Source organism: Thunnus albacares, chromosome 6, assembly GCF_914725855.1.
Source record: "Thunnus albacares chromosome 6, fThuAlb1.1, whole genome shotgun sequence".
Classification (NCBI taxonomy): domain Eukaryota; kingdom Metazoa; phylum Chordata; class Actinopteri; order Scombriformes; family Scombridae; genus Thunnus; species Thunnus albacares.
Genome location: NC_058111.1, coordinates 13,825,469 through 13,839,610, shown reverse-complemented (window position 1 = coordinate 13,839,610; position 14,142 = coordinate 13,825,469). Strand labels below are relative to the sequence as shown.

At 39.6% G+C, this 14,142-nt stretch overlaps 1 protein-coding gene across 5 annotated transcripts in view; it reads right to left on the bottom strand.

Moving 5' to 3' along the window:
• plch1 (phospholipase C, eta 1) overlaps positions 1-14,142 on the bottom strand; it is a 67,637-nt gene that overhangs the window by 29,734 nt on the left and 23,761 nt on the right. For all 5 annotated transcript variants that reach the window (XM_044355285.1, XM_044355281.1, XM_044355284.1 and 2 more), the window contains 3 exons: positions 8,029-8,175; positions 3,578-3,821; positions 2,425-2,554 (listed from right to left, as the gene is read on the bottom strand). In XM_044355285.1, coding sequence (XP_044211220.1) covers positions 2,425-2,554; positions 3,578-3,821; positions 8,029-8,175 — 521 coding nt within the window. The remainder of the gene's footprint in view (positions 1-2,424; positions 2,555-3,577; positions 3,822-8,028; positions 8,176-14,142) is intronic.

Genomic DNA, 14,142 nt, shown 5'->3' with positions numbered 1-14,142 from the left:
TACTTCATCACATGCATGTAAAAACACAAGACAAGTTTTTAACAGTAAATGGAAAATGTTTATTGTGTGAATTCTTTGAACTAATGAGGTGATTGCTTCATGTATGCACACAACAGCAGAAGAGTGCAGCACTAAGAAGAGTGTTCAAAATGTGATCTAAGGTAAGACGGACCCTTTTTTTTGGTATCCTATTGATCCTAGTATTGATACTCAAAACCAGACTTAGAATCAGTATAGTTTAGGTATTGATCTCCAACTCAAATACAGTCCAGGCAGTAAGTATTTGGACAGAGTTCAGGCAGTAATTAACTCCAAAATATTTAATGTGATGATTTTGTTTGACTTCTTGTGTGCCTGCCCAATTACATTTGAAAGCCTAAACAGTTCTTTCTGTATTAATGTAAACCAAGTCAAATTAAAGCTGAGTCTTGGCACTTGAATGTGGTATCCATTACTTTATTTCAAATTGAAGAACAAATAATGAAGAACAAAAAATGTGTAACTGTCCAAATGCTTATTGTCTGGACTGTGTCTGGACCAAAACTGATATTTACACCTTTAAGCCCATATCAGCCCTGCAATGTTGTTCTATAATAATATTCATATAGTCTAAAATTAGAAAATAAAAAAAATGTCTCCTCTTTTTCTTCCATCTTGTGTCATATCTCCCTCTCTCTCTTTTTCACATGATACAAACGCCAGCAAGTACACATAATGTAACAGTCTTTATGTCACAGACACATTACCTCTCCAACCATTTTTTTCTTTCTCACTTCGTATCTCACTACATGTTGCCCAAGGACACGCACAGCATGGCTCACTGCTCATTCTATCCTACCACTTCGCTCTGTCTGCTCTCCAGGATCCAGCATCTCATATTACCTGGCTCTCATGGGGGCCCATTCTACTCCACACCAAATCTAATAATACCAGCTAATGCCTCCATCACACTCCCGTAATGAGTTCGCTGTGGGCATTTGGGGACTCGATCACAGACAGAATCTACACACAACTAGCAGGATAAATCACTGTGATGGACTTCACCTGGAATCCATGGACAGAAAACAAACAGAATCAGGGTATTTTAAGCAACTACACAAGCTGTTCAGGTGGCAACACTGCTATCTGCCCATGCTTAAATGGAAACAGATGAATCAATTAAGTTTTCTATCTAATCTAAATCCAAAGAATGAAGTGAGTTAAGGTGCAAAATTGCAGTTTAGCCCATTTAGAACATAGAAACGCTCAAACTCACTGTGTCACTTCTCAATACTGGGGGTGAAAAAGAGGAGGCTTTTAGAAAAAATGTTTATTTTATTATTTTAATTTTTTATTTTAATGATTATTTTAATTACAAGTTTTAAAATAATTCTGAGCTGAGAAGACTCTTTATGTGCTCTATACAATGTAACAAGATCCATTTGGAAACTTAAGAAAGTATTTGGGACGTTCAAAAAGAAAACAGGTTTGGCAGAAATTGAATATGTTGAATGAGTGTTTTAATTAGTGTATAATCACCTGAAAATAAGAATGGTTGTGTTTTCATTTCCTTGGAATGAGCCCTTTATATCTACATAGGGAGCAGGTCCTCTTCTATGGAGCCCACCATGTTACAACACCATGTCTCTACAGTAGCTCAGAATGGATAACCCAAACATTGGCTCTTGAGAGGGTCTTTTGTGTTTTTTGCAAGTTTTGTGGCCATTGTTGATTCACCTACAGATTTGGAAGGGGAGGGGGAGGCGAGGGGAATTCAGTTGGTTGCAATCTGAAACCTCACCACTAGATACCACTAAATCCTTCACACTGGTCCTTTAAGTTGTTTGTTCAAAGTCAATAATGCCTGCTTAAACAGAAAATTGCATTTGTGTTCAATGGATAAACCAAGAAAAGGTAATTGTAGTTGTCAATTATTATCACCAACACTGCACTGTGTTAATGCACACTATAACTCACCTTAGAAAAGCCAGTGGATACTGTGTGTCGATTTCTAACATTACTCAGTGTGACTTCTGTTTTAAAAATTGAAGCAGCCTTCCTCTACCACTACTTTCATCCTTTTCCTCTAAAAGTGTTTCTCTCGCATATGAACATTGCACATTCATTCGAATTACACAAATGCACATAGAAGTTAAAAATGCAACATGTCAGAAATCTGAAATATTCATATATAAGTAATTTAATGTGCTTAGATGGAAGAAAATCTCTTTTTTTACTGAATGCAAAGGCTTGTTACGTTCGTGAGGAAGCTGATTTAATAATTAACTTTTATCAATATGGTAGTGCCTCTGCAGTGAATGTGAGAGCAATATATTGTATAACTGAGATATAATATAATGTCTGTTGCCTGTGTGGTTTTTGTTTTGTAAGATGTAATCAAATATTATCCATAGTTCAACAATTGAAATGCCTCCGTGTTCTGACCTGGAACATTTGCTTGACCTTCCTGCGCGGCAGATTAACGTTCAGCTTGTGGAGGAGTTGGTAGATCTCGTCGATGTTCAGGAAACCGTCTCCGTTCTTATCAGCTTCTTCAAATGTCTGCTTCATCCACGTCACACAGACACATTAAGGAACATTTGGTGTGTATGTGGACACTAAAAGAGTCAAATCTGTCTGAAATAGTGCAGGTGTTACGTTTATGACTAGAGCTTGCCTTTAAGCCTTTAGAAAAGTGACAGTGCAGAAATACACCTGACTCCCAGACTTTTATTTTAGGAAGATCCAGGACATCTATGACAGGTGATTGTCTGACCGAGGTTAGAGGTGGATGAAACCAAATGTCTCAGTAGTATCTCACTTGCCAGATCTAATAGTACCACATATTTGTTTTAAGGGTCTGTTTGAGTGGGAAGAGGTTTGCATAAAGCGAAAAACTTTGCAGCTCACATTCTAGTTAAAAAAATGTTTTTAAAAGATTCATGGCCAAATCCACAAAAAGACTGTGTGGCTTTTGTGGCCACTAAACTTGTCCAAAGAGACAAAAAAATGGCCTGTAATTCATGGGTTAGGGTTATTGTAAGATTCAGATATTCATCTAACATGTTTCAGACCTGCCTGAGTCACATTAGTAGCTGTAGCTTATTTTAATGGACATTTCAGCAGATTATATGATAGATGCAAAATAAAAGAGAGGTAAAAGAAGCAAAAATACATGGAAGTTGGTTTGTGACTCTGGATGTGTGCACCTCTGCTAATTAAAGACATGCAATTTGAGGCCTTTGTGCTCTCTGCAATTTTCATGATGGACCAATTTGTGTGCTGAGATGTGGAGAAAAGCACTAAAGCCTAAAACACTGGAAAGCACTCCGGGAAACGAGGGAAAATTGCACTCAGCTGCAAAACTTTACGGGTGTGCTTGTACCTGCATATTATTAGCGCAAAATCTTTTCTGAATAGGACCTTAAAAACGGGGCAGATTGTGGGTGCAAATGCTGCACAATTTACGGTGCTATTAGCAGACATAATCCATTATTTGTGGATTTGGGCCTTAGTGTTTCCCACTGAGCTGAGAAAAAAACTCAAATAAACAAAATGACAACAGTGATACATGTGTATTTCTGTGTCTAAAGGATATTGGTCATGTGTACGCTGCCGTTTGGCCAATGAGTCCTCATCACTGATCCCGGCCATCAGGTAACGGAGGCCAGTTATCCAGGTCCTGGCCTCTTCTGCATTTGATGTCACCAAGTCAAGGGACTCCATATGGTTTCCATGGTACACTGTGAAACAGCAGGCCGGATCAAAGCTGCCCTCTGCATGCCGATGGAAGATGTCCGATTGACCACCCTCTGTCACTTTGTACAGCGAATCAATGGTGACTGATGGAGAGAGGAAGTCAAATGGAGAAGAAGAAAAAAAGATCAGGTTTCGGTATAAATCGAAGGAAACAGAAACAATAAAATACACTAGAGTGAAGCCTTAATGATTGGTTAACATTGAATTACTACTTAAAAGGTAAGGCTGGCAATATTCTATATTTTCTTTTTGTTAAAAAATCCCATGAAAAGATCAAAACCAACATTGTACTGTCTGTGCAGCCAAGGCCTGGTGCAGCTTATTACTCTGTGCCATAGACCTCCACTGTTGTACAAAAACAGTTAAAAACATATCAATAAGCCACAGCATTGCACTGAGTGACATGTTCCTTTATTACAATCAACACATCATCATCATCATCATCATCATCGGCGATTACTCGCAGTTGCTTATGATTGTCCTCCTGTTGGTGAAATGGATTATTTGTGGGTCTGCAGATGGCTATAGAGGCTGATCCTGGATCCACAGTGTCTTTTGCAGTGTGGACAGTTGTATGTAGCAGAAACAACAACAGTTGTCATGTCTCAGCCTTGTGAAAGCCCCACTGGAGCATTTAATTATGTGCTGTATCTCAGCATCAATGTCTGCCCTGGTGGACAGGAGACTGCCAAGATATGGGAAGTGATCCACATTTTTGAGAGTATTGCCATCAATGTGAATTGCGGGGGCTTGGGATGTTTCTTCAGGTGCAGGTTGGTGGAGGATTTGGGGCTTCTTGATGTTGATGTCGAGTCCCAAGAGCTGGTATGCCCCTCTTGCAGCTGATTGATTGTGCCCTTGGCTGGGTAAAAGCCACACTGAGACTCAGGGAGGATCTCTTCTGCCAGAGGTATTAGTCAGCTAAACCAGTATGCAGTCCAGTATTTTACCTGTAGTGGATAGAAGCAATAACCCTTGGACCAGGACATTGTCTTCTTTTGGGAAGTTGACCTTCATAAGAATGCCTGTGTATGGGACCTTTTTACATGGAGAGACTGGTGCACAGTCAATCACCACACAATCCTTGACAGTAAGAAGGCCAAGGTCCAATGGCAAGGAATACAAGACAAGACAATTGGGGGCCTCTCGCTGTTGCAGCCTTCTTCTGCCTTCATGACCGTTGTGGTGCTTCTCCCAGATCCTACCACCTGAACATCTGACCTGCCACCATCTTCCACTCCACCATTGGGGTCTTGGTTTGGATCACTCTTTGTCTGTACCCTCCCCTTTGACTTTACTGCCACGGGTGGCCTTACCAGAAGCAGTAGCTCCAGACGGCATCACTCCTGGGTTCACTGGGTAAACGCAACCCTCTCCACCAAGGTAAAGTGGCAATCCAAAAGTATCAACACATCAACACCATCGACACTGTAGTTTTTTTGAAGTCAATCCAACATACATCATCCAGCTGCTGTAAATACTCACTAGAGTCTGAAATGTGTATTAATCAGCTATTGAAAATAGTCTCCCAAAAATGCAGTATTTATTCCTGTTTAGGTAATGTAAGCTAAAAACTGCTTTTTATAAAAGCATGCAAAGTATTAGAGACCTGTTTTTAAAGATGCCATTTTCAGTAGGAACCAATGGGACAACACACTGTTGGTTTTGGTCTTTTCATTGCAATAAGACAGTCATAGAATAATACCAGCCTTTTAATTTAATGTTGTTACCAAAAGCTTGACAATTACCATTACAGTATAATGACAGAATAATGGAGCACCAAGCAGAATAATTAATCAAGTGTAAAATAAGAAACTGGAAGAGCAGTGTCACTTTTTGACAAATAACCAAAAATTATGCAAGTTCCTTACTCTTTCTGCTTTTATTTATCATGTGTAAAAATACACAGAGAAAGTAATTCCTGTAGGCTTCAGAGTGTATCACGGTCTAATGAGATTTGAGTATGAACTCAGCCATTTTTGATTCTGCGTCTTTGTTAGGAGACAGAAAAAGCCTCCAGTAAGCTGTGCTGGTGTGCATGTATGCACATCCTCAATCTGTCGCCTCTCCTCACCCATTTTCTCCTCTCGTTTCTCAGGTGTGGTCCTTTAACTCATGCTGAAATTCAAATTAATTAATGAATGACCCTCATTAATGCACTAATCTGTTTTCCTCCAAATAATGAGGCTTTATGTTTGTGGAAGCACCATTAGGTTTAATTAATAAATTAATGAATTATATTGTGAAATAATGATGAATTTATTCATTTAATTCCCCTCTTACCACCCCAAAATATGTATTTGTCATAATACACTCTGAAATTATCCATATCCATTTCCCTATTACAGTACATGCTCTCTTCCCATAATCTCATTTATGAAATTCTGCTCTGACTGAAAGTAATAATATAGCAGCCTTATTTTGATCATGCATAGTACACACACACACACACACACACACATACACACCCACATACACACACACACACACACACACACACATACACACACACGTACACTGGCACACACATTCAAAGAAAAAGATCTGGGCAGCTATTTGTTTTTCTTAATCATGTCAATGGAGAAGATCTGAGAGGCTTATCTAATGCTGACAGTCTACACACATGCTATAATTTATGCACATGTACAGTGGGTTGATTATGTATCAACCAATGAAGTAAAAAAGTGGCAATGATGCTTTGAGGGGTCCGTGAAATGTATAATGATAATCCCTCTCAAAGCCAGCAGTGAGGCTCACTTGGTTTTTAGAAATTCATCAGATATTCCAGGAAAAATAGGAAGTTTTGCACCATAAAAAGGAGATAAGAGACAACTTGTAAAGCACTTTGTGGCATGATATGTGATACACAAATAAAATATCATCATGTGAGTTTAAAGAATAATTCTGATTTATTGTTTAATTAATTTATTTTCGTAGATTTGGCTATCACTTGGATGGTTACACCATTGCACTCACCAAGTTGCCGTTTTTCTCCATTGTTTTGATCAAATCAAGTCCATATTTATTATACAGCCCAATATTATAAATCAGAAATTTGCCTCAGGGGGCTTTACAATCTGTACGGTAATACAACATCCTCTGTCCTTAGACCCTCAATTTGAATAAGGAAAAACTTCCCAGAAGAAAACCTTTAAAAAGGAAAAAATGGAGGGAAAAAAAACATTTAATGCATTGTTAGAAACAAAAGCCCAGTTTTGAGAATACTGTAGGTGACACTAAAACTGTGGTTCCATTTTTAAAACAGCAAAAGTGTGCTCCAAAAGTTTTTGTGTTCTCAAATCTCTTCATACAATCATCAAAATCACATACTGGAATCTAAGAATAGAGAATACTGTTACAAAAAATCCTCTCTTAAGATTGTCATATCCTGCGGGTTTGAACTCATTAAATGAAATATTTCAAGCAGTTTGTGTACTACTCCATACCGTGCTTGTCATCTACAGTAATTGTCTGTAAGATCTAGGAGCTCAGTACCAAGTCTGAGGGGTAAAAAATGTTTATAACAAACAGTTTGGTTAATTTTCTCATTCACCTTTGTTATCTCCTCCAAATAAGTTTGGGGTTTTGATTAAAACCTGTATGATCACTACAGTTTAAGATGCTGCCATGTTCCCAGATCTCAGCAATTTCTGTAACTTGGTGAGCACAATGTTATCATTACTGATAGAAATAATGGAGCTATGAAAATAAGACCCAAGTTTTACTGCAGTCACAAGTGACAGTTATGGGATAATACTAAATTCTATAACCTACTTCAACAGTAGCATAATATTATTATTATTAGCTCAGTTCACTGACTTAATAATGTCCATTATATATTATACAGTAATATTCACCTAAAGTTTGCAAACATTAGCATTATTGGCTGCTGGTCTTATCAAAGTAAAGGTAAAGCAAGTAGCGCTTTTGCAGTAAAACCCCTGGGTGTATTCAACCAAGCCAAACCGAACAGTGCATTTTATCCCTTATGAATTTCCTCTTATGGCAACTTTTATTTGCAAGCGGAAGAATGTGTTATTCCTTCTTTCAAGAGCTTTAAGTACTTATGGAAGAAAGTAGTACCGAGAGACAGTGACAGTGAGAGAATGTGTATGTGCACTAATATCTGTATACGTGTGTGTGTGTGTGTGTGTGTGTGTGTGTGTGTGTGTGTGTGTGTGTGTGCGTGTGTGTGTGTGCGTGTGTGTGTGTGCGTGTGTGTGTGTGTGTGTGTGCGTGTGTGTGTATGCATGTGCGTGTGCATGCATGCATGTGTGCATGCAAACTCACTCTTGGCCTTCTCACTCTTGCGTGAGGGCTTCCAGCGAATGCAGGAGCAATGCTCATCCAGGTAGAAGAGTCTCACCAGCCCTTTGGATCCAGCCTTCAGCTTTACCATCTGTGTCCCGGACTGCATCACACTCATGCATCGCTCCACTGCAGAGGAGAACACACACACACACACACAAACACTAGGGTCAGTGGAGCACTGTATTAAGACACAAAGGGAACAGGTGTCCTGCTTTATTTGTCTTTTCTGAGGAAGAAGTGAGACGAACTGAGACGAAGTGTCACAGTGTCGCACAATTAGCTGAGCAGCCAGCAGCTGATGTGCCAAACTGCATCAGTGGCGCTACTGTGTGACCACACAGAGCTGCTTTTCTGTTACCCACCGACCTCCTCCTGAAAGCAACTCAGAGAACAGAGAAAGAGAGAGATCTCATCATGAGAGAGCTAATGAGTGTCTCTCTGTTTCACAGAAGGCCTCTAGGCTGTACAGGAAGAACATCTCAGCATCACACTGAGGCAGGTGGAAGCTACATCTGGGCTTCATTCAACACTGCCGTAAACATATCAACACAGTTTTAAATTTGAACTGAAGTTTTAAAGGTTGATTTATTGACCATTATTTATTCAATATATCTGTCTCTCAGATTTCTGCCTCCACCCAGGAGGTGAATATAATTTGTTTGTAGTGCTTGCAGCATTAAGAAACTACATTTTAAAAATGAAATTCCAACATTTATTTCCATAAATAGAGTCCCTGTGTACATAATCCACATGGTGAACAACTTTAATTGGACAAGTAGCTGCAATTAAAACTGTTCACAGCAAACTATGAATACAAAATCTCCAGATACCAACAGATGTAATGTTTTTTTTTTTGTAATTTGGATAAACAAAACCTTTAAAATTCATTTTGGGTTGTAATGTGTTTGATGCTGATTGCCAATACTTGCTATTTTGGATACTGTGGCATTATAAACATCTTTGTTAGCTTCAACACCTACTGCTAGTGCAACTGAAAAAACTTTTTAAAACACCCAAACCATAGCTTAACATGTTCACACTGAGTGCATAAACAGTATGGATGTGCATCATATACTGTATATGGAAAGGAAAACACCATTCCTCACAGTTATAATAGGCAAAGGTTCAATTAAAGATACTTGAAATGAAAAGGAGAGAGCTGAAGTGGGAAAATAATGGTTGAGCATTCTGAAGAGGAGAACAGAGGGACTGAAATGATGGTGAGAAGTGACTTCGTGTTTGATTGCTTAACTGCCTGGCACTGTCCAGCATTGCAAAAGGATAAAAGACAAAACTTCAAACTTTTTACTTTTTGTGACAGCTGGTGGCAGGGATACAGACGGGGATGACAGCAGAGAGACAGCGAGATTTCCGTCCTCATTAGTGGAGTGTGTGCATGCATGTGTTTGTGCTTATAAGTAAGTGTGTGTTGTTATGTCAGTACATGCATGTGTTTTCATGTATGCATGCAATATGTCTATGTTTACATTCATCTGTAACATTTTACTTTAAGTTCCTCTATTTAGGAATTTATAAAAACATTTAATAAATGGTTTATAAAACACTATAATGTCGTTATAAGGAGATATAAGGACCTTTTTCAGTGTATATTAATGTGCAGTGTTTGTCAGATATTATAACTTCTGTGAAGAAATATTTTATATTATTACTATATTTTCATTTATTATCTGTTTATACACCAGCCTGCAGGTATGAATGCCCACAGGAGGAGTTGACCGATACATTATTAAACCCTTAATATCTGCTAACTACATTATTGTGTGTACTGCTTATAATTGCTATATAAGGGGACATAAAGTTAAGTGCAACTTAGAAAGCTTCTTAAACAGCAGCTGGATGGTGGGATGCTTCTCAAAGCAGGAGCTGGAGCCAAGTCCTCTAAACCGAAGGACAGGGTCTTCTCCTATGAGGCAATGGAGACAACAACACTGAAAGATGGAGAAAATGCCTGCACGCTGCTTGTGCTTTCCCAGTTATTTTTATTCTATGTAAAGACAACTGGCAACGTTCAACCACAGATGGTCTCAGATGCTCTGGGGAAATGTAGAGTGTGATCACACCTGTGCAGTATATGTAGACAATTTGTGATGCGTCACACCCTCGTCTCCTTATTTGATAATCAATAAACAAACTACGAGGACAATACCGGGCCACACCAATGCTTGCAGCTACGGGAGGTTTAGGATAGTTGTCGAAACCTCAGTGTGTGTAATCCAGAGCTGCCAGAGAGGAAGGTGGGTATAACAAGGAATCACAAACCCCTTTGAGGTGTAATCCCTGAATGTGATAGAAATCTACAACACACAGTTTTAGTAGGCACAGCAACAAAGACTGATAAGAAGCAGCATACACACACGCCAAGATTTGTATAATTACACTTGTGAACACCTTTGTTGACCACAATTATTTCATAGCCACAAACCCAAACATTACCCAATACCATAATGTTGTTGGGCCGTGGCTACAAGTTTGGCTATCAGCAATAATTAACGATTATCAAAGATAATCAATAGCAAGATGGCTGCAGTCACCTGGTGACTGAGCACATGGCATGCCAACAATTTGGCTGATAAAGGGAACTACAGAGATAAAAGGCCAGATCATGTGGTGTCTTGAACCACATGTGCTGCCTGAGCCAAAGTTTGCCAAACTAGGTTTTAACCTCTTAACTGTGTGGTTCTCTATTCAAGGCCAATTGGTGTATGCTAAAAATGCCAGGTTAAAACGAGGTTAGTTGCATGCAAGGACTAGTTACTGGATGTAACATGTGTTAAGCATGCTAACATTAACCTAGCGGTGTGGCTATGCAGTAACCTTACTATAAGCAACAAGGACATCACAACAACAGTTCAATGTATAACCTTAACCAAATCAGTACACGTACAGTACATTGTTTGAGTTAAACATTATTGCTTAGGCATACTATGCTTCACTGTGTTGCTAGGCTATGCCCAGTTGTTACCATTCCATCAAGGAAGAGATCAATCAATCAATCAATCAATTTTTATTTATATAGCGCCAAATCACAACAAAAGTCATCTCAAGGCACTTTTCACTTAGAGCAGGTCAAGACCGTACTCTTTAAAGATGCTTTGTGGCGTTCTGCTTTGTAGCAGGTGAATCCGTGGGTGAGTCAGGCTGAGAAGGCTTTGGCTCTGAAGCTGAAATATGCAGGCATTGCTGGGGAGACAGCACTCCAGTCGTGCAGAGGGCCCAGGTCACTGTAGAATTAGCGGCAAGCTAACTCCATTTCGTGGCTCCTGTACTTGTTAAACTGGCCAGCAGACTTGTGTCTTAGCTGCTGGCACAAGGAAACTTAGTTTCTGAGTCTTAGGCATGCACTCACGTCTTCTGCCGTAAAGAAGACTGTGTGTGTCTGCTGTGAGCAGGCCACACAAGAGAGCAGAGAGCTGCTCCAGCAGCTGCTGGAGGTGTGAAAGAGCAAGCAGCTGCTCCTGAAGCTGAAGGAGAAAGAGAGCAAGGAACTGCTCCTGCTGCAGCTCGGGGAGAAAGGAGAAAGATAAGAGGGGAATCTCTAGTTTTGATAACCTGGATCCATGGGTGGAGCTTCACACTTTGGGTGCGAACCCCCAGGGCTCAGGTTTCTTGGAGTCTTGAAAAATGTGGTAAACTGTGGTCCACATGTAGTCCCAACATCCCCCCTTTGGTCCTAGGATTGCACCTGATGTGTGATCCTGGGAGGACAAACATACATGTACTGTATGGTCCACAGTTGAAAGAGATCATTTGTCAGTTCATTCAAGTTTGTAACATCTGGGCAGTGGTTAACACTATCTATCTTAGCTAAGCAAGAACAGTCAGAGTTACAAAACAAAAACATGATAGACAACAACAAAGGCATAGTCCTAAATAACCTGTGTTTCTCATTACTCTTTGGGTTAGTGAGAACAGGAATGTTAGTGGTGTAACTTTGTTAAGGTGAGATGCAGAGAGAGTGGCACCTAAAATGATAAAGCCATTTCTGGAGTGTCCAAGAGTGTTTGTTGTTTCACTCATTGGATCTGATGACAATACTGACTACTCAATGAAGTACTCAGTCTGATCTTGGCAGACTTTACAATTTTGTCCTTCAGGCAAGTGGTGTCTGAGCTGAATCAGAATTTAGGCTTTCCTCAACTAATAGCAGGCTGTCTGGCTATCACTGAGTTTAGAATAACTGAGGTTGCTACTGTTGCTAACAAACCAAAGTTTCCCTATGTAACTGCAGGAAAGGTAAGGCACTGGTATCTGTCTTATTGTCAGTACAGGGGTGGACTGTGTCGCTATCTAGAATTGTGAAAAGCAAGCTCTAGAGCTCTTGTGCCTTAAGTTTCTAACTTGTGGCTCAGGGCTATAACGCTCCGTGTAGCCAGAGGGAGAGAGACCTTCAGAGGCACTGTCACTGTCTGATAGATGGTGACCATGTTCTGAACTGTGGTCAGAGATGCTGTGGTCATCCTCTAATCTGTCCATTGTCTGGTCACACTTCTGGGGCAGAATCTCTGCGTATGGCCTTCTAAAGCTTCTACTGTGTGAATGCCTATCTCAATGCAGTTGGTGGACATGGCGGTTACGCCCAGTGTCCCTATGCTGCCTTTTGTCACCCCCCTTTGGACTGTTATGAGGGTGATCTTTTGAGGCAGCAGACCTGTATGACGCTTCAGTGTTTGAGCTGGCAGGCTCAATTGTTTTCCCTCCTGCTTTGGAAGTGACAGCAGTTTCCCAAGCCACCTGTGTCATCTTTCTTATCTCACAGTGAGGGGTTATCTTGGTGCGTCATAAGTACAACGTGAGTGCGTACGCATGGATGAAGGTTCTGCAAGAATAAGGACTTGAAGGTGGGGTTTTCTTCTAAGCCTGGTGCATTCTTGCCCTGGAAGTACGCAATAAAGAGAAGTTCTTTTGTCATTATTGTGTGTAACATATTGTGAAAAGTGTGAAGGATTCAGAGCTCGAATTCAACCTTCTTTTTTCACCCTTGAATGTTGATATCTCTCATATATTAACATTCTAGGTGAACTCCTTTTATGAGACTACCTTGTTTGGTTATTGGTCCCAGTTTCCGGGTGGCGCCCCGTATTTGTTAATTCATATTAATAATTCTATTAATTGTTATAATTAGTTAATTATCTTTGATAATTCATAATTATTGCAAATAATCAACTGTGTCCCTCACAGATCCAACAGTTGGTGCCCGAATTATTGATTAATGTTAACAAAATCTTGATTTCATAATTCATAATTATCTATGATAATTATGAATTATTGCTAATAACCAAACGCACTACTGCCTGTCCCAACAATGTAAAACACAATCTTGCCTCTAATCTTAATCCCAAATCCAAAATCTGTGTAATCAATTAAGAGACTAAACTCTGCAGCAGGGACTTCATTCACACATTTTCAAATCAAGACATTGAACAACTCGCTAATGATATATCAAAAACTAACTGGTGAATGTTTTCCAAAATTCACAGTTAAGATATTAGATATAATATGTATCCTACAACTAATTGTACACATGTTTTTGGCCTATGAACACAGACCTTATTTTCTGCATAAAATCAAAACCCTGTTGGAAAACAAGCATGGAAATCTGGCAAGGGAGCCTAATGACTCAAAGTCTTCAGGGTTTACAGCTACAAACTCTAACAGTGTATTAGCTGCTTGGAGAAATGAGCAAGCTAAATGTTCTGATGTTGTGTGACCTTTGGCGGCTATATTAGAACACACACAAGTGCATGCACACATGCATGCATACAAAAATATTAAAATGCATATTTTGAGAGGACATGGGTGATTATCTTCAAAGACAACTACAATAAAACCTCTCAAGGCTCCAAAACACATATTTAAGTACACTTAACAGAACACACGCTGAGCAGAGTACTTGTTAACAGGCTCTCAGTCCTGAGGATAGGCTTAGCAATGACACAAATTCTGCTCTCAGTATTATGCTTACTCCAGGGACACATACTCATATACACACAAGCGTCTCCCAAAGTGCAGGACAATTGACTAAAATCGGGGGGAATGTGAAGAGAAATAAACTGTGATGTAAAAAACACAGTA